The following is a 20,358-nucleotide window of genomic DNA, read 5'->3' as shown; positions in this document are numbered from 1 at the left end:
AAAAGCACCTTTCTTTGGGGAGAATATTAGGGAGCTGTGTTTGAGAGTGCTACAGGAGCAGCCCTTCTACCTCTGAAATTGTCTGGCTCTCTGCATGTGCTGGTTTCATCCCCAGGAGGGTCAGTGCTCTCTGTCCTGTGACCTGCAGGAAAAGAAAATGTTGTTTACTTGTTACCCGCAAAGTCTCTGCAGCTCAAGGAATGGAAATGGAGACCCAGTGACTCAGCTGCACACCACAAACAAGCAGCAAGCTTATGAAGTCTCCCAGTTCTCCAGTTGATTGCATATGTTCCAAAAACGTGGCAGGCCCTCAAGACATCTAAGAAGACAGGACCCTCCCTGAAGAGTATGTGAGGGTTGGGTACTAGCCCTTGTAGGTATGTGGGGTGGTGGAAGAATGCCCCGATGTTCTCCCTGAAAGGTGTTTCCCAGCCCTTGATGATCTGTTAATTTTTCCTAGTCTAGGTTAGTTTTGACCTTGGCCTCTCCTTTTAAATTTTACTCTTACTGCTTTTTCTTTCCCCAGCCCTTGCCCATTTCCTCACTGCTGTAGCTGAGTGAGCAGCAGCTCTGCTAAGGTTGCGTCTGTTTAAAGGACCACTGTTCTAAGTGCTTTAATGACGTGTACTTGGACTGTCTTGAAATGTGCTGTGCCTCATGGAAAGGGAGTAAATAATCCTGTCCTAGAGCCAGTGTGACTGGCACTTTCTTCTTGCTTCTCACTGCACTCCATTCCAGTACCCGTTCTGCTCCTTCAGTCTACATCCGCTCACTTGACTGGGATGGGAGCAGGCCCATGGTCTGTGAAGGGCTGGCCTATGCAGCACCAACTACTCCCACCATTGTTCTGCTCTGGGGTTAAGCAAAGGCTGGCTGGTCTCATCAGTGTGGCCTTTTAAAATTCCTGGCTGCTTAACTGTTCTTCCAGAGAAACCTGTGTTGGATGCCTGCCTCCCACAGCAGCAATGTCTCCTTAAAGCTGCCACTACCCAAGTTTCCTAGCGCACTTTGTCTGCAGAGAAGGCCCTAGAAATGCTGCTGCTCTTGAGTGACCTGACATCAGCCCCGGATTCCATTCTTTCTGTCTTGCTCCCGAGTCAGCTGCCTGCTAGGTGTCTCTGGCCTTCTGTGGTAATGAGTTTTCCAGCTGGTGCTGGAACATCCGGCCCCGCCTGCTGTGGGGGCAGCACAAGGAGCCTGGCTTGTTAGGGAAGGGGAGAAGCTGAAGAAGGCTGGGCAGATGCTTGTGCACACAAATCTGTATTCTGTGCCAGCCCAGTGTCCCCTTCCCAGCATGCTTGGGTTTCCCCTCCCTCAGGTGAGAGCTGTCTGGTCTCCAGCAGCTTGAAGGTGGCTCCTGTCCTGGGCCATTATGGGGCACAGGCTTGTGTGTGTGTGCTCTGAGCTCTAGAGTGTGGCAACTTGCAAAGGGCCAGCCATGTTCACAGCACTGTGTAAGAACAGGCTCCTGCCAGATCCTCTTGCACTTGAAATGAGAGAGGGCTCTGCATGTGGATGCGCAAGGATGAGGCCTCTGATCTGGGGTTGTGGGGGAAGCAGGAGTGACTTTGTTACAGACACATCTTTCTCATGCACCTTAAATCTCTATTAGGAGTCCGGTTCTAACTGGAGGAAGTGAAGTGGAGGGGAGGTCCATGCAATGGGGTGAGAGCAGGGTAGTGGGGGAGCTGTAGGCAGGAGCAGAGCTCTGAGGGCAGGAAATGAGGAGTCTGAATGATGCAGACTGAGGTCAGTGCAGGCCTGGGAGAGTGATAGGCTAGAAATAGCGAATGGAGAAGATGATTCTCCCTGCAGTTCTTGGGCCAGACTTGAAAGGGAGCTGGGAGGCCAGAGAGGAGAGGGCTGCAGCAGATGACAAAGCCTGGGCAAGGGGGAAGCGGGCCAGATTTCCAAGATGAGATGGAGGAAGAACCAGCAGGATCTGGCACTCGGCCTGAATAACTGAGTAGTCTAATGTAAGCTGGAGGCTGGAAGCCTCCTACTAACTGGGAGGGGGTAGCGTTCTTGGCTGTGATGGGGAGAGGAAGAACAGGTTTCTAGGAAAGAGGTGTTGTTTTTTTGCCTGGATGATTGAGTGGGCAGCCAGCCAGCTAAGAGATAATTGCAGGTACAGGACTGAATGGAGCAGGGAGAGGCATAGGTGTCATTGGCATAGAGGGGATGGGAATCCAGGTGGTCACCCGAAGAAGGTGGGAGGGGAGGGCTACTAAGGATGAAACCTTCAGGGCCCCTAATGTGGGAGAAGGAGGCAAAGCTGTCTTAGGGGAACCTCTGAGATAGAAATGGGAAGGGAGCCAGTTGAGCCCTAATCAGAAGCCATGGGAAGGAATGACTGTTGAAGGGGGTGGAGGCAATCCAGGAGGGTGGGGGCAGAGAGAGTGGTGCCAGGATATGGCTCCCCTCAGTAGAGTGGCGGTGATGGAAGCTAACTGCCAAGGACCTGTGGGGAAGGCTGTAGGGGCTGAGCCCAGGCCCCTGGTAGCTCAGCTCTGCTGTACAGTCCCTCATATCTTGGTTGGACCTAGGGTCCCTCCCTAACCCCCAGAATCAGAGCAACATCAAGCCCACATGAGGAGCACTGCTGCAGTGACTGACTGTTCTGATTGGCTCCCACAGCCCATCTCCGGAGGAGGGAATGGGGGACGAATTTGACCTGATGGATCACTCGGACCTCTACATCCTGGACTTCAGTACGTGAGCATCTCCTCACCATGGCTGTGTCCTCCTGCCCCAGGGCTACCCTCTGGCCAGGTCTCTCAACCCTGGGACCTGAAGGCTAGCTCCTATGGCCAGATTGAGGCCCCTAAATAAGTGGCCTGACTTCAAAAGTGCAGTGTTTCCTACAGCTCCCGCTGGAGTCACAGAGGGCTCTGCACTCCAGAAACCTTCCTCCTACTTCTAGCAGCCTAAATACAGACATAGGAGCTGACCTGCAGGTGCTCAGTCTTAAAAGTCCAGGCCCTGGAGCAAGGCTGCAGCTGCTCTGTCTCTAGCTGTACTGGTTCACACCAAGCAGGCCCTCCTCCACGCAGGTGCAGCCTCTGGTTTGCCTGCCTCAGGCTGCACAAATAGCCTAAGAGATCTTTGCCGTCCACACCCATGTGGCTGCTGCCCATGGTAGTTTATCTGGACTCTGAGCTGGTGCCTGCCCTTTCCCCCTTCCCCCAAGCAAGAGCAATTCCATCTCTCTCCTGGATGTTGGCGGCACTAACACCTGGTGTGCCCTTCTCTCCATAGGCCCTAGTCTGAAGACACTGTGTAAGCTGGCAGTGATTCAGCACAGCCTGGACCAGTCCTGCCTCCCACATGACATCAGGTAGGGATGCTGCTCCTCCAGCTCTCTGACAGCTGGCCTCTCAGCATTCCTGTCTCAGGCTCCCAGACCCAAGCAGCTGTAGGTGGAAGCTGGTCAGGGAGCCTCACCCATGGGGTCTGCTAGCTGGGCAATAGCACTGTTGGAAGCTCTGGGAAGGTGTCACACACACTGATGGGGGTGGACACTCTGCCCTCAGATCCTTGGGCCACACTCCCACCCAGGCCCCTAATGCCCCACCTCCCCCTCTCTGCCCACCTCTTGGCTTGCCAAACGCACTCCTGATGGGGATTCTTTGGAGCCCCCCATGCCCAGCTCCCTCATTCAGCAGTTTGCACGCACACCCATGAACAACCCCAGCACACTAAGGTGTAATCCCCCAGCTGGTCACGTTTGGGGCCCCTCCATCCACATCTGGGTAGAGTGGGGTTTGGGTGCTTCTTAGCGCTGGTGAAGGGGAACTGCTTTTCTATCCTGCAGGCCAGCAGTAAGACTGACTTGGGACTCGGGCTACTGTATGCATCTATTGCTGTTCCACCAGGGCCAAACTGAGGGGGCGCGCAATGCCCAGGACACAGACCTGGTGGGGATGAGGGCTGGCACCAGATGAGGAGGCTGGAAACCTCGGTCTCTTTCTAAGGCATCTTGTTTTTTGCAGATGGGAGCTTACGGCAATGACGACAAACAGCAACATCAGCCGCCCCATCCTTTCCTCCCACGGATAATCCTGCCACCCGGTCCCCTCTCTGCCTGTCCTTGCCCTCTGCCCCGCTTTGCAGACCTAGCTGCCATCTCAATGTGTCTGCATGGATTTTTAGCCTCTTCAGGGAAGGGCCTTGTGCTCCAAGTTCTTCCCCAAAGGATTTGTTGTTCCTCCTGTCACCTGCCTCCTTGTGCCCTCATCATACTGTTCTCACCTGTGTCCCTGGCAGGAACTTGGCACAGGTCAGTGTGCAGGCAGAAGGGGGTAGCAGGCTCCAAGGAGGAAGAAGCCAATTGTTTCTACTCTCATTGCTGGCAACAGCAGCCTGTTTCTCTCTGCTGCACCTCTCTGTGCAGCCCCACCGGATTCACAAATGCTCAGTACTAGCTGGCTGCAGGAGCAGTGTGTGCTTCACCTCTCCAGGATTACTAGCTGGAGCAGCACAAACTCTGCATGGCTCTACTGTCCTCCCTGCCCAGCCACTCTCAGTGCCCTTATCACCAACCCCAGTGGCTGAACTGACTGTTTCTAGGCCAGCTTCTCTTGCACAACCCTCTATGGCCGCTGCTGGCATGTGGGCCTGGTCCTGCACACTCCAAACTTGGCAGGGTTCACCCTCCACAGGGAATGTCCAGAGAGACCCCTGGGACCTACATCTGCTAGTCCAGCAATGCCTTATGGTGGCAGGGACTCCTGCTGGTGCCATGGTCTCAGCTGGAAGAGGGGTGCTGAGAACGAAGATCCCAACCTGTCAGGGCAGGCAGAGAGGGGCTTCTCCACATTTTACATTTGCACACAAGCTTGAGTGGAATAGACTGATCTGTGCCTGACGGGAGAGGGGCTGGCCTCGGGGTTGGGGTGCCACAGCCCAACTCCAGGTGTAAAACAGCAGTTCTGATTTCTATAAATATTTAAAACAAGCTCAACCCTGCATTGTCTGGTATGTCTGGGCAGAACCACTCTTTGGGGAAGGGACTGCTGGGGCCATTGCAGTCCCTGGGGTGTGGGGGTGGGGAGTAATTCTTGAGCTGGCATGATATGAGGTAAGACACAGCACACTGAAAGGCCTTTGTGGCCAGTAAAGAATCTGCCTTAATGAGGCTGCTGATCAGTGAAGAGAGGATTACAAGCAAGTGTAAGGTTTTCAGGTAGACTTGAAGAGTGAGGAGGGACAAAGGAGCTGATCCACATGGCAGGAGCTGCAGAGAAAGCTCTCCCAGTGAGAAGATGAGGGGCAGAGAAGAGGTCTGTGCTAGATGGGTTGGGGAAGGAGATGAGGGCTTTAAAAATTACTTTGCACTGTCCCCTGATAGGAGTGGGGTGGGGAAAGGATTTGCTAGGGGGAGGGGTGCTTCTACATACACATGAGAAGGTAGCAATAGTAGCATCCTTAGGCTGCCATAGAGAAGGGAGTTGTCATAGTGAAGGCAAGAGGGGAGCAGCAAAGGTGGGGCTGAGGCCCTGGCTCATGGGAGTTGTGTTAAGGATGAGAAGTCTGTGGACCCAGGAGGAGTATGAAGAAAGAGTTCAGGGTCAGGACTGGACCAGGAGTTGGGGTTGGCAAAGGCAAACAGAAGGGAACTGGAGAGAGGGGGCTGTCCAGATTCAGCTGAGGGGATCTGGCTGAGGTCACAAGCTGACTTAGTCACTACAGGCAGAGAGGACCACGGAGGAGTCCCTGCGGTCCTGCTGATGCTAGTAGCGTGTGTGTGAAAGTGGTGGTGAACATTACAGGGGAAGAGAAGCTGCTCTTTCCTTTCCACCTTCTCCTGTCACTGCACTGAGGTCGTCCAGTCCCTTAAGGAAACAACTTCCCAACATGAAGGAGAAAGCAGTCACAAAGAGGAGTGCCTCTCGGACCTGTGAGCAAAAGAAGGAAGCAGTCCCATTAGCTGGGCTGGCGAAAGAGTGGGCAGGTGGAGAAGAGTGAGGCTGGTGAGGGAGAAGTCGGACTGCAGCCTGGAGGGCAGTGCAGGAGCGTCCTGGATGAGATTTCCAGCTCTGCAGGGAGGATATGTCCATAAGCCTGGACTGTGCTTGCTGTGTCCTGGGCAAGGACTCCCAGCAGCCCTCATCTGTGAGGGAGCATATGGTGAGCAAAGGGACTGCTGCTGTGACTTTAGCAGCTTGGAGCCAAAGCTGGAGGTGATTGTCAAGGTCATTAACCCCATTGGGGCAGCTGAGGAAGGCACCTCTACGTTCTCCATCACTTGCTGTCTTTAAATGGAGATGTGATATCTGGTTAAAAGACACACCAGACTCAACCATGCATTAGTGGGCTTGAGGCAGGTGTCACTCTGTGAGGTTTTCTGGCCTGTGTTATGGAGGCGATCAGACTAGATGACTCTGATGATCCCTTCTGGTCCTGCTTCAGAGGGGTAGCCGTGTTTGCCGCTTTTACAGATCCAGACTAAGAGTCCTGCGGCACCTTATAGACTAATAGATGTATTGGAGCATGAGCTTTCATGTGTATCCGATGAAGTGGGTGTTCACCCACGAAAGCTCATGCTCCAATATGTCTGTTAGTCTATAAGGTGCCCCAGGACTCTTTGCCACTTCTGGTCCTGAAATCTGTAAAGATCCTGCCAGGCCAAGTGTGAGCAAAGCTGGATGCTGGAGCCCAGCTGTTGGTATAAGGAGGACAGGGCTGGAGCCAGGGTGCTCTGCAGGAAGAAACATGATCCAGCAGTTCCCACTTATGGAGACACAGCTACCACCCATCTGGGTTCAATGCTGACAGTACGTGGTGGGCAGATTTGGGGTAGGGAGAGGAGCTTTCATTCAGATAGTGGTGATGCCTCACAGTGGAAGGGGAGCAGTATTCCGTACTGAAGTAACTGAATACAAAGCCTGGTGGGATGTCTCTCAGAAGAAGAGTGTAGACGGGTGCATTTGCTATGGGGGAGAGAAGAGGAGGATGGAGCCTCGCATCTCAAAGTATCTTGCCAAGCCAGTGAAATACAGTGTGTGGTGGTAACGCTTTGGGTTTGGTTCTAAGGAAGGACCATGGGAGAAGCTAGCCTGGCGTCCTCACCAATAGCATAGTGGGTCTCAGTTGCTTTGCCAGAGTCCTTCCTAATAGACTGGCAAGCAGGTGCAGTTCTTTCCATCCTGTTTGCTGCTCATTCTGCCCTGGCACATCTTACTGCCTCCGCTTTCCCTGTTCGTTTCATTTCCTCTCCTCTCTCATTTGCCCTCGGGGCAGTTTGCTCCTCCTCCTCCCCCACAGGTGCACTCTGTGTGACTCAGAGTGGGCAGCTGGTGGGGGCTCCATCAGCTCGAGCTGCACATGCTCTTGTGTTGGAGCTGGCTGGCTGCAGCCTGGAGTTTCTCCCACTGCTAGGGCTGGGGCTATCTAGTCTGGGAGTGAGGAAATGGGGCTGGCTTTCTAGCAGATGCTGACGGGGGATGTGATAAGTCACCTAAAGGGTCTAGATGCCAAGGAGAGGGAGAAACTGGTCAGGGGAGTGTTGGGGGAAGGAGGAGTAACTAGGAACAATGGCACAGAAGAGAGGGCATCCTTTAAACTGCACAGTAAGAGACTTGCTGCTACTGAGCTGTGAAATCAACTGCAGGGAAGGAGGGACCCGCCACAGGAGACCCTTAACATTATACTGCCTGGCTGCACAAAGCTCTAGAACCTAGACGGTAGGAGCAATCCCGCTCTGCCCCTGCCACTCCCTTTAACTCCTGCTCCAAGTAGCTTGAGGCAGGCACTAAAGGGTCTGTTCCTAATGGCCAGGGCTAGAATACCACAGGGCTGGGGTGTTGCTGCAGTTTTGGCTCCAGAATCTGTGTCCATTTTAAATATAAGTTTCTGGCCTCTATGATGTGAAGAGAACATCATGAAAGTGACCTGAGTGTAACCACTGCAGCACTGCCTGCCTGAGTCTGCAGAGAGCCTGAGACAGCAGCTCTGAGAGGTGTGAACTGGCACTTGCATCTCACTCAGGGTCCCGGTGGCTCAGACTCCATCTTTGGGGAATTAGGCATTTCCCCAAGATGTCCCAGAATTCATCATTTCACCCTGAAAACCCTAGTTCTTGGCTTGAGGCGCTGGCCCTTTGCCTCCCATCTTTCCTGCCCTCCTGGGACCTGCCTGCACCCATTCCCCAGCTTCTCCCTGAGGAAAGTCAACTGGATTCCAGCACATGCTGCTGCGCTGCTCCACGGGGTTGGGGAGCCAGTGCTGGGGTCTGGCTTGAACCCAGGGCACAGGGTGGACCAGATGTGATGGCTGCCTGGAGAACAGCACAGCAACTGCAATGCACACAGCTGGAGAGATGAGCCCCTGGAGCTGGACCCAGGGTCACTCTTCTCTGGGACACATGGGGGGAAGGAGGCCCAGAGCTAGGTGCCTCAAGAACAGCAGGACAGACAAAGCCTGGGGAGAGGAGCTGGCCTCCAGTGCAGAGAAAACCCCGCAAATACATTTCCTCTCCCCCTGGCTGGCATTACAGGAATGGGGATTTCAATGGGGTAGTTCATGGCAATATGTCTCCCCCTCTTGCAGACCCTGTCTCCCTCTCCCACCCATCTTCATTTCACCCTCCCCATCTTGCTCCAGAGGAGGCAAGTCAAGGTAGATCTCTGCCTTTCTAAGGCATGGTGGGTGCCATGGCAACAGGCACTTCAAACATACCAGAGCCAGACTAGCCTAAAACCAGCTGTTAGTGCCGGCTTTCGAAGGGGCACATGGCTAAGGCCCAATAAATGGCAGTGTTTCCCAAATGCACCCAGACCTCTTCCGGCTCTGATCTGACCAGCTCTCCCACAGGGCAGGACTGTGCATGGGAGACCTAGGGAAAATCCAGGGGATGGTGACTAAGACTTTCCTGAAGCCAGTGCTGCAGAAAGCTGCAAGGGTGCTGTCTATCCCATGCAATATAAAGCTGAAGCCCTGAGCATGCCTAGCTAGTAAAGATCCCATGGGACTTTGTAAGTGTTGAGGAGTTAATCTAGGTGTCCTGGCCAGATTTCAACTCAAGTATGTCCCCCTGTAGTTACAACTGAATTTGGGCTCATCCTTCTCTCCATGTCCTAAGCCCTGGTGTGGTGCTGCCATGTACTATTAATAACGTCTGGGTGCCACACTTGAGGTGGGTGAGGCAGTTCCAGCCTGTGAATTACATAGAGTGGTGGGATCACAGAGACTGTCAATGGTTCTGGCAATTACTGTCTTCAACCTGCTCCGATAAGCCCCGTATCATAAGCTCCTGTGCCATTATCTCTGCAGCCAGGGGTGTACTGTAGTGTCTCCATCATTGACTTAAGCCTCCCAGTGTGCTGGAATATGGGTCAGTGCCCTTTGTGAGCATCTTGCAAGGGCAGAGCTGGGTGTGGGCATGGGGCAGTGGGAACTAAAAGTCGTATATTTTATCACCTTCATTCTCTGCCACAAACCGGTTTGGAGTGATGCCTTCATGTGCCACTTTTAGCCCCCTGCTTTCAGCTGGCACTAGCCACTGGGTACCCTGGGGCCTGTGCTGCAGTTGACAGGGTGTAGGAGCCTGATTCCTTTGCCCTGTGCAGTGCCACAGAGCAAAGCTGTCATTAGGCAGCCAGTGCGCTGGGAACATTTCTGAGCTGTTTTGGCACCTATTTCTCTGGGTGATTGTTGGGGGGCGGGGTGCCATTGCTACCAGTGGCAGATCTGTTCTCCACTGGGGAAATGGTGAGTGACAACCCACAATGGGAGTACGGGCCAACAGGAAGGCTCCAGTCACAGGTGCCAGTTCTCCAGCAGGAGATGATGCAGCTGCTGCTGGTTCCCCAATGGGAGAGACACTGGGAGAAAGGGGACAGCCTTACACTGCAGACCAGCTTACCCCAAACTGGGAACAGCAAGGGACAGCTGGATTAAACCCCAAGCAGGGGGCTGCAGCTGGCATGCCAGAGTCTGCTCCCACAGCGATCCCCAGGCTTAGTGTGTTTCACACATTTTGCAGATGCCAATGTATTGGGCTGAATTGACTGGCTGGGCCCATCTTGGGTCTTATGTATGGTGGGTCCAGATGAGACAGATGACAGGGGAGACTGCCTGCAATGCCTTCAACACACCAGGACAGCAGCGGGTGGGGGGGCAACTGACTGACCTCTCTTTCCAGTGCCCCACCCCTCCCTCTCCTGCTGAGCTGACAGGTTTGTTTTAAAGAGCCAGGCTTCCTTTTATTGCTTCCCCTATCAGATTGCAGCCAGGCTGTGGAGGGTTATTTTTAGAAGTCTGCTTTCTAAAAATAGCCTAGAGCTGTTTAGAATTGCGTCACAAGAGGTAATTTTATCCTGTTTGGCCTGGCTCAGGCCCCCATTCGCCCCAGGAGGGGGAATACAAAAGGAGGGCCAGTGTAGGAGGGGGTCAGCGGGTTCAGACTGAGCCAGAGGGGAAGGAGGTAAGAGGCACTTTGCCAGATTCAGACATCCCATTAGTGGGGCTCTGAGCCCCAGTTATGTGTGCAGGGGTTCTGCCTCCCCTTATCCCATGGGGTCCTGCCAGAGCCCAGGCCTCTCCCTACACCCAGTGGGGAGTTAGGGGGTCACTGACACACCAAAAGTAGAGCCAGCTCTGGGGCAGCTTCCTGCTGCATGGGGAAATGTCTCCTGCTGTTGGATCCTTCCATGCCATCTGGAGCCAGGCTTCAGGGACAGAGACCAAAAAGGGCTGCTCCTTCCCCCCAACAGCAACCCAGGCTTGGCTTCTCTCCCCAGTGCTGCTCTCCAGAGGGAGCAGACTGTCCCCAGCCCTGCTCCTCTGACGTGACCATGTCTTCATGCAGGCCAGGACAATGACTATCTTCTGCGACCACTGCAGCAGGCCGCTGAAGAAGGAGATGAGCCACCCCCGAGGGAGGAGTGGGATGGAGCCCAGCGCTTCAAAGCCATTCAGGTTAGAGACCATCCTGCTCCCTCTTCTCTCCTTTGCCTGGATGGACGTGCTGTCCCATTACACACTGTGGGTCTGGATGTTGGCACTCTTTACTGCACTCTCTGATCCTCTAGACTCAAGGGGCATCACCCTTGGCCAGCTTCCTCCTGCCCTGCTCCCTTAGCCCTACATGTGACCCAGGGGGACGTGAATGAAGGGCTGGAGAGAGCTCGGGGCTATGAAATGAGGCTTGGACTGTATCTGAGCTCAGGCACAGAGAACTAGGGTGTTAGCAGTTAGGCGAAGAAGGGCTTGGGGAGAGCAGTGAGGGGGCTGGGGAGGCAAGCAGGAGTTATGGACTGAAGAGAGAGTGACTCTCTGTGGGCTAAGTTAAAGGGCATTAGTTCTTGTGCCTGGCCCCAGTGTCCTGCCCCTTTGGAGTCTCAAGGGAAGGTCTCGCTGCTTGGGCTCTTTTCCCAGGTTGTACATGGATCTTTCTCTCCTCTTTCGTACCCATATGGAGAGGGCAGAGCTACCAAACCATTCATGACACAAAGGTCCTGTGGCAGCCTATGGCTCTATTTGTGTTCCTAGAACCAAAGCCAACCTCCGTGTATCTAGAGAATTGTGTCCCCATCTCCCCCGCAATCTCCTACTTGCTTCTCCAGAATGTTCTGCCAAGTGTATTGTTCCTCTGTGTCCAGCGTAGCCAGGCAGGCTTGGCCTGGGAGTTCCTCCTCAAGCTGGCTTGCTCTGAGCCACACTCCTCTTAGGACAGAACTAAACTAGAGGCTTTTGCTGGTGCAGCAGTGGTGGTTAGGGGTGGGATTTTTGTGGCAACATTTCTATGCTGGGCAAAGCCCTGGTATAGACACAGTGGCATAAAACTCCTTTGACTGGGGGCTTATCTACACTAGCACTTCACAGTACTGCAACTTTCTCGCTCAGGGGTGTGAAAAAACACCCCCCTGAGCACTGCAAGTTTCAGCGCTGTAAAGTGCCCATGTAGATAGTGCACCAGCGCTGCTAGCTACGCCCCTTGTGGAGGTGGGTTTTTTTAGAGTGCTGGGAGAGCTCTCTCCCAGCGCTGTGCTGTGACTACACAAGCCATGTTAAAGCCCTTCCAGTGAAGACGTGCCCTGGGATAGCTCACTTTACTCGGTAAACCAGACTAAGCTATGTGACAAAAGCCCTTTGCCACTAGAAGCTAGGACAGTTTGTCGGGAATAGCAATACGAGCAAACTTTTCCCAGGATCGATTAGATTTAGCCCTTCTCTCCAAGGGCAGGGATTGGTGTGGGGATCTGAATCAGGAGGGGAACTGGCCTGTATTTAGCACCCCTCAATTTATTTTGGGGCCAGGTAATCACGGGGCATCCCAGTGAATGGAGGGGTCAATGGTTCATAACACCATTCCAGGCTCAGACTGTTCAAATGCTTTTGTAAAGCGATTGCTTTATCTGCTGGGGCAGAGCTACAGACACGAGATGAAATGCACGGCAAGGCATAGCTGAAACATAGAATATCAGGGTTGGAAGGGACCTCAGGAGGTCATCTAGTCCAACCCCCTGCTCAAAGCAGGACCAATCCCCAATTTTTGCCCCAGATCCCAAAATGGCCCCCTCAAGGATTAAACTCACATCCCTGGGTTTAGCAGGCCAATGCTCAAACCACTGAGCTATCCTTCCCCACATGACTTCATCACCTGCCACAGGCTGGCCCATGAGTGATGTGGTGATATGGCTGGAGCCCACCGCTCAGCAGGGAGATGAACCCATGCCTAGGGACATGCACTATGCCAGCACTGCAGGCAGCACTGTGGCCCCAGAGAGCAGGGAACTTGCAGGAAGGCCCCACTGAGTGGCTGCTGCCTTTCCTGCTTGTACTGCTTCAGACCCCTTGCTTCTAAACTCTCCTTTCCTCGGGTTGGTGATTCAAGCCATACCACAGCCTGGTATCACGAATCTCCCTGCTCCTGTTCCCATCTGGAGCCTTCATGTGGTTCTAGGGCTGCATGTGGCTGGGATGCCACCTCGTGGCCATTTGCTGCAGTGCTCACCTTGGGGGAAGGCGGTGGGGCTAAAGCGGATGTGCTCTGGGCAGGTTCGTGGTATCTGCCTGTAGTCCATACTTCTCGTCATTTGCTTTGCATTAAATGCAAAAATCAGAGTTAGTGCATCCTAAATTCTGAAAAAAGAAAAGGAGTACTAGTGACACCTTAGAGACTCAATTCTGAGTTGGTAGAAGCCTGGATCCAGAGGGGACCTTTGGGTGCCACAGCAGTGATCCCTTGCACAACTTGATGCTTTGTCCTGAGCAACTGGTTATGGTTATCATGGGAACCATGGCTTAGAATTCCCTGACTTGTGTGCATATCAGATACTCAGAATGGGGCATTGTGTGTTATATCAGGCGATGGGAATGTCCAAGTCCAACCTGATGCAGATTTTCCCATCACCTGGTAGCTTTTCAATGGAAGTCATGGAGTGGAAACTGCTGCAATTTTCCTCTTCAGCTGGGGTAACATCTGCGTTGGGAAACAAATGAATTATACCCTTTTCCCTTCCCCAGGGCACCTCCCCTGGAGCAGGGACTCCCACCTTCCTCACAATTTCTAACGGACTCTGCTTCTCTGCAGGTCGACAAAGGGTGCCTCTAAGGCTCGTCGGGATCAGATCAATGCTGAGCTACAGACCCTGCGCTCCCTGCTGCCTATCTCAGCACAGGAGAAGGAGCGGCTATCGTACCTCCACACCATGGCTTTGGTCTGTCTCCAAATCCGTGGGACACAGCTCTTTCCTCCAGGTAAATATCCAGCCCTGCAGCTATCCTATTCACAGCCAGACAGAAGTAGTCCCTGCTGTTGAGTTTCTGCACTCCCAGCTGGTTGCAGAGCTGATCTCTAGCTCCCAGAGACTCCCACTTCATTAGGTCTCATACCTGCTTCAGGTAGGCAGAGCCATACTGTGCATAACAGCTGCTCCCCATACCACACTCTGGACATGGAGATTGCTCCCACGAATCACGGCACACCCCTTGTCAAACTGCTTTCTGGTTCCCATCTCTTCCTCCCCAAGGGCTACATTTGCAGAGTCATCACATTGCAGAGCAAGCAAGATGACTATGCCTCTTGCTCTGGCATGACTACACCAGGAATAGAATGTTCAGTTCTGAGCCCCTCATTGCCAGAAAGGTTCCCTCATTTTGAGGGTGGCTTTCTTCAGACAAGTGCAACAAAAGCCACGGTGTAACAGCCACAGGTGTTTAAAGGCTGGACATCTCAAGGAGGGTGGGCTTCAAGGGGGGTGCAACCAGGGTCAATGGAATACAATGTCAGGAAAGGCTTCTGCAGCCTGATGGGTCTGGCCACCCGGAGCAGCCTCCTATGGAAAGTGGGGAACCCTGGCACTCAGGACATTCACACCATCAGAGGTGCTTCCATCACCGTTACTTGTTACCTGTCCCTCCCTGTTTCCGTTACACCCACTCTGTCTGTCTTCAGGGCACAGACTGCATCTAACTCTGTGTGCCAAGGCCCTGCTGCTGACTGGGGCCTCTGGGCACTACCATAATAGAAATAACGACACTAGTCTGGCAAAAGGCCTGGAAGCCGCAAAGCATGTGAAAGGAACGGAGTTCCCTTGGCGACCCAACAGGTGGCACCTCTCTCTTGGCGAGTTGATGTTTTTGCCCCTCCCCCTCAGAAGGAGCTGCTGTGGAAGCTCTATGCTGCTCTTTTGGTTTTGCAGGCTCATCTGAACGTGCTCCTGCCACAATGCCAGATCTGGAGCTGCTGTCCTCATTGCCGGGGTTCATCATTGCTCTCTCTGCAGATGGCAAACTGGCCTACATCTCTGAGAATGTGGCCCATCTCCTGGGCTTCTCTGTGGTAAGCTCACGTTGTTGCAGGTATAAGGCACCAGCCCACTCTGTTCCCACTCCCCAGTGGCAGGTTAGCAAGTCCTCTGCAGAGCTACAGACTGCGGGGGTGGCTGCTCCCATCACAAGGCTATTACTGTTCATGTGCAGCGCCACACCACATACCAGGACACACCAGCTGGCTTGGCTTTTGTTCAGGGCTGGTTTAGGATAATGAGAACCTGGGCCAGTGGTGATCAACGCTAACTGGCTAACAGCATGGTTACCCTGATAGAGACAATCCACAACATGGTTACAGGTGCTAGGCACCCACTGCTCCACCTGGAATCTCTCCATCTGGGCTCTGTTGCCTGCCCCATCCCCATCGTCCTTGCCGGCTGTTAATGGCTGAAGTCAAGGACTCTGGCAGCAGCTGTTTTTGCTTATGAGCTGCATGCGTTGAGGTGGCAGCTCCATCTGCTGCATAGGTGTGGTGACTGCTCCTCTGCTTCAGCTTAGCTGCTGCCTGGTTTTCTTTATACATCCAGCTGATCTATTTGCGTTAGTCTCTGGGGGTTCCCTGGTTTTAATAGTGGGAGAGTGAGGGTGAGGTAAGGAATGAATGAGTGAGAGGCTGTGCTTATGAACTCAGCAGTCATTTACTGCTCTCATTCACAAAGGGAATGTCAGACCCATCCCTTCTCCCTGTTCTGTTTCTCAAGGTCAGTTGTAGTTGTCTCCTACCTGTGTTGGTTGGAGGAACCTGTTTTTATTTATTTTTTTAATGGAAACTTGCTTCGTAGCATATGCTCTAGGGACATTGTTAACGAGACATTGTCTGCTGCTGAACGTCTGGCCCATGCTCTGATCCTCTTTCACATGAAGTCTTGAAATAGCTTCCTGCTGAGATCTCTGCTCCTCTGTCCACTTCTTACAGGGCATTCAAAACCACTGTGCCCATGGTCTAGTGGCCCAAGGACAGGACTGGGAGACAGGAGCTCTAGAGTTCTAATCTTGGCTGTGACTATGGTATTAGATATGTGATACATAAATAAGTACCCCAGTGGCACCAGGCCCAGTGTGAGCCAGTCTGTGTTTGTACTAATAAAGTCTCTTTTTGCCCTTTCCTACCAGGTGGAGCTGCTAGCCCAAGGAGACTCAATCTTCGACCTACTAGATGGCTCAGCACACGAGGCTGTGCAGGAGAAGCTCCACTCTGCTCAGGAGCAGCCAGGCACTGGTACGCGCACGCAGGACTCAAATCAGGATATACATGGCATGGGGGACAGCTGGGTTATTCATGGGGCTTGAGACAGGAGTGTACATAACGCTGTGTGGTGGGGGATTAGTCCATGCACCAGCCTGTGCTCTGGTGACCTATGCGAAAACCCCCTTCCGAAGGACAGTCTTTAAACAGATAAATCAATCCAAATCATTGCCACCCAGGCCTGGAGATGCTGGAGTGAAGGTCGCAGGTACCTGTCAGTGGCCCGAGTACATTTTATCTGCCAAGAATACTGGGGTAGGTCCACTCTTGAACCAGAATCCACGTGTCTTACTGTGTCCATGCTGAATCATTTTTAAAATCCTTGCACATCCACTATGTACCCACATCAGGGCTGCTCTAAACCATTTCAGCTGCACTGCCTTCTCGCTACTTATCCCACAATACAGCTCCCGCTAGCAGTTCCTTGTGGGTGATTTCAAAGATCTTGTTGGGGTACTTCATGGTTGCCTTGGAGAATTATGGAAGGAGAGATCAATCTCCCATAAGTCACTGGGAAATGCCCAAGAGACTCCTGTAAGATCCCTGGGGTCAGTGCCATTTCTAAACTGCTTTCACATGGAGGTGAGGCAGAATGCTTAGTTTACAATCCTGCCTAAGGGGGGAGAGGACAGGAAGCATGTCTTACCCAGGGTTCATCCCATATGAGTACTGACTGAGGTAGTACATCTAGAATGCACATCACTGAGATATGTGGTACGATTACTCCTGATTCAGTTTCTTGCTGCCAGGAGTAACTTCTCCAGGGATGGGTAGGGCTTCCCCTCCAAGCTCCCCCACTGCAAAGTCAGTGTGGTATATTGGGTAGTTTCCTCACCAGAGGTAGACCCGGATCAAGCAGTTTGTCCTATCGATCTAGCAGCTGCTCACTTCCTAGGAGAAGATGCTGACAATTTACACAATGACTTTTTGTTGCTGCAGAAATTGTGTTTGTCAGTGAAATGCGCACATCCAGGTCCTTCCGAGTGAGATATGGAGGGAATCGGGCTGTGGCTGTGAGGGGCCGATTCCTCGCTCTGGATGGGATGACCTCCTCCTCCATCTTAACATTCCTTGGCTTTTGCACTCCCATCATGCAACTGTCTGACTATGGGGATGGCATTTCTTATGATGCCCCGTTCCAGAGCCAGCACACACTGGATATGAAGATCACTGATGTCACAGAGAGGTGAGGAATGGCTGCTCTTAACATGGTCTTGCCTGAATCCCTGGGAGAGCAAGAAAGTTCAGATTAAAATTGCACTCCAGAGCACTGTTGCCAGCCACAATCCATGCTCCGGAGTGCTGGAGCCAGGTCTGACTCACTGGGATGCTCACTGCCAGCCCACCAAACAGATATGCAAACATTGCAAGTATAGACACCCCACATCCCTGCATGCCTCTTCCCCTAACCCAGTATCACTGGGAGAGGGTCTGTTGCCACTTGCTCCTTCCTGCCCCCACCAGCAACAAGGAAAGGACCAGATTATCCCTCTGTATACCCCAAAACACTGGGAGTGGGCAAGTTTTCCCCACCTCTTTCCCTTTATCCTCACATCAGAGAGCCTGTCCTTTCCCCTAGCCAACACCCTCTACCTGTCCCTTCCCCATATGAGAAGCATCTCCAAGAAATGTGTTGTCTCAGATGCTGCTCCTTTCTGTTCTTCCTCAGTGTCATTTATCATCTTGGCTATCAGAGGGAGGAGCTGATTGGTCAGTCTTGGTACAGCCTCTTACATCCTGCAGATGTTGCATCAGCAGCTGCCCAACATGAGAGCCTGAGTAAGTGCCAAGCCTCTACATATGGGGGGAATGAGAGAGATTCTTTTGCAGGTTCTGAAAGGCAGCAGAGTTCACCCTGTTTGATGTTACAACTAACATTGACCTAATCTTCCAAGCCCCTCCCATGGAGCGCTCTCCTTGAGCCTGTCAGCAAGGCCACTGCTCTCTGCCATCAAATCCCTCTTCAAAATCCACTTCTGTGATTCTTACCAGAAGTGAGCTAAGGAAGGAGCAGCCATTGGGTTCTGGGCCAGCAGCTTGCTCTGCTCTCACATAATGAGTGCATTTGTACTGTGCCTGCCATCACTGTACCTCGGCTCTTGGGACCCTTGTATTTTTCACTGCCATGAGTATAACATAATTTGACTCATATGCTGTTAGGGCTCTTTCTTTGGACCAAACCAAGCTCCTTCTCAAGTACTCAGAAGCCCTGCTTGGCTCTGTCCACTACATTCCCGCGCTTGGGGATGACATTGGGGCCTGTGACCCTGCCAGGGGAACAGGACATGGTACTGTGTACTGCCATCGTGGGAGCCCTGATCACTCTGTGTTTGTGATTTCAGTGTGTGACACTGGGAGGTGCAATCAGCACTTAGTGGTTCGCCTGCTCTGCAAAGACCTGAGCTGGGCATGGATGCAAATCATAGCATCAAAGGAGTATGAGAGGGGAAAAGAGATCATCACCTGCACCAACTTCAGCCTCAGGTACAACCCCTTGTCCTTCCTGGGCTATTCCCTAAGGAGATACCACCTGCTCCTGACTTGTTTAAGGCTCAGTGTGCTGGGCACTTAATAGAACATAGAGCAGAACCAAACCCCGCCTATAGAGCTGGTAGATTGAGCATGATGAGTGCAGTGGAAATCAGATTAATGTTACTGTCAGACAGAAGATGATCACCAGATACCTCAAAGATTAAATTCATGGCGAGTGTGGGATAATGGAGAAGGGCAGAGATCTGGAGGGCAGAGTGGAGTTATAGATGGAGGGAAGAGCACGAGAGTGTGACAGAAACAACTAGATTAAGCATGGTGACTGCTACAGGCCAAAATCAGTATCAGTAACGTTGTATTAGTGTCATGGTCCTGATAGTGGTGGCTGCCAGCTGGAGGGGTCTCTGAGGGCAGGGGCCATTAGACTGCCCTGGAAGCTCCTCCTTTCTGGGTAAGCTGCTGGAAGGCTGATGCTGGGCCTCCAGAACCCTACAGGGATAGACTGCATCCTCAGGGATTGGTACTTCACCAAGAGGTGGGCAGTTGTTAGGACTCCTGACCCACATGGTCCTAAGACCTTGTTGACCCCCTTCAGGCTGCGGGTGAATAGGGAGGTCTCTTTCAATGCTTACTTCAGTCCCTGACACATTTTTTGTTTTCTACAGTGAGGAAGAAGCTCAGTATCTCCAGGACCAGAATCCATGGCATGGAGCCATCTCTGCAGCTGCCCTGAGTCCAAGGCACTATGCCAGAGAAAAAGAGCACAAGACACTGCCAAGAACGCTAAATCCCTTTCCACAGGAGACAGTAATGCCTAACCATGGGGTAGCCAACTATACTCCCTGCCAGTTCCCTAATGCCCATCAGGAGGAGATGCTGCCAGCTTCCATACAACCTTCCTTCACCACCTGCTTCCCTGCTCCCACTGTAGGGGCTGGGTTACCCTCCCAAGAGACTGGGTGCTCTATCCTACCTGATGGGCAGAGGAATCTGTCCTGCCCCTTCAGTGTTTACAAGTCACCCTACAGCCAGCCCTTCTCCAGTCCTTGTGTGCTCTGTTCCCCAGAAGTTCCCCTTTCTCCTGGCAGCAGCCCTTCTATTCATGCTTGTCCGGTCCCTGTAGGAGGGCAGTCCCCAGGCATGTCTCCTGCAGTGTTTCAGTCCTCTGAGACAGAGAGATGGGCAATCAGTGTGTTGGCTGAGCAGATCCACTCCCTGGCTGAAAGCCTATCTCAATACACAAAGCAAGTGCAACCAGAGACTCCTAATGTCCCACTGTGGTCTGAGCGACCCATTGCTGACAGCCAACTGGGTTCAGGACAGGGCTGGGGCAACTCTGGAACAGTGGCTTGCCTAGCAGAACCCTGTTTAGATGAAGACATCATTACCAGTATCTTAAACAATCTGCTGGAAAATGGGGGTCCAAACTCGCCCACCACTGCACTGGGGTCATCACCCGCTATCTTGCCTTCAGACTCTGACTCGCAGGGTGGCCCTCCATTCCAGATACCCATGTCTCCAACAGTCACCTGTCCAGATCAGTGCCTCTTCCTACAGCCTTTGACCACCTCTGCGTCATTTGACTCCTGTGCACCAGTGTCCCTATGGGATGGAGATCTCAATGAGACTCCATGGTGCACTGCAGCAAAATAAGGAGGCCCTGGGCTGCGTTTCAATGCCAGAGGTGGAAACCCGTCTCCGTACCCTCTTCTGCTCTCCAGTTGCTTTGCAGACTCGGCTTCTTCTGCACCTTCTCTCAGAAGTAGCACTAGAGGTGGAGGAGAGAAGACAGTGTTATCTGTCTTTCCCACGTCACTGTGATGTAGTTTCTTCCCTTCATTCTG

The 20,358-nt window shown here is 52.8% G+C and overlaps 2 protein-coding genes across 6 annotated transcripts in view; both read left to right on the top strand.

The window, feature by feature from the left end:
- The window catches only part of KLHDC3 (kelch domain containing 3), a 35,652-nt gene extending 30,681 nt beyond the window's left edge, over positions 1–4,971 (top strand). For all 5 annotated transcript variants that reach the window (XM_074949799.1, XM_074949800.1, XM_074949796.1 and 2 more), the window contains 3 exons: positions 2,638–2,711; positions 3,259–3,337; positions 3,993–4,971. In XM_074949799.1, the coding sequence (XP_074805900.1) occupies positions 2,638–2,711; positions 3,259–3,337; positions 3,993–4,059 (220 nt within the window). In that variant the 3' untranslated portion in view covers positions 4,060–4,971. The remainder of the gene's footprint in view (positions 1–2,637; positions 2,712–3,258; positions 3,338–3,992) is intronic.
- A 436-nt stretch (positions 4,972–5,407) lies between these two features.
- LOC141985553 (single-minded homolog 2-like) lies at positions 5,408–20,167 on the top strand. The gene is made up of 9 exons (XM_074949795.1): positions 5,408–6,129; positions 10,811–10,920; positions 13,538–13,704; positions 14,649–14,788; positions 15,892–15,997; positions 16,964–17,210; positions 17,694–17,803; positions 18,367–18,508; positions 19,180–20,167. The coding sequence occupies exons 1-9, from the start codon at positions 6,052–6,054 to the stop codon at positions 20,165–20,167; spliced, it is 2,088 nt and encodes a 695-aa protein (XP_074805896.1). The 5' UTR covers positions 5,408–6,051.
- The last annotated feature ends 191 nt before the right edge of the window (positions 20,168–20,358 follow it).

This window comes from Natator depressus, chromosome 3 (assembly GCF_965152275.1).
Source record: "Natator depressus isolate rNatDep1 chromosome 3, rNatDep2.hap1, whole genome shotgun sequence".
Taxonomy (NCBI): Eukaryota; Metazoa; Chordata; order Testudines; family Cheloniidae; genus Natator; species Natator depressus.
Note: the sequence above shows the minus strand (reverse complement) of the source record. Positions and strands in the feature narration are given on the sequence as shown.

Excerpts from the sequence above, each read along its gene's own strand:
- LOC141985553 (XM_074949795.1), top strand. The coding sequence starts at position 6,052 with ATGTCCATAAGCCTGGACTGTGCTTGCTGTGTCCTGGGCAAGGACTCC. Across the intron at positions 14,789-15,891 it reads ATCTCCTGGGCTTCTCTGTG|GTGGAGCTGCTAGCCCAAGG; the intron begins GTAAGCTCACGT and ends CTTTCCTACCAG. Across the intron at positions 17,804-18,366 it reads TGCCCAACATGAGAGCCTGA|TGTGTGACACTGGGAGGTGC; the intron begins GTAAGTGCCAAG and ends TTGTGATTTCAG.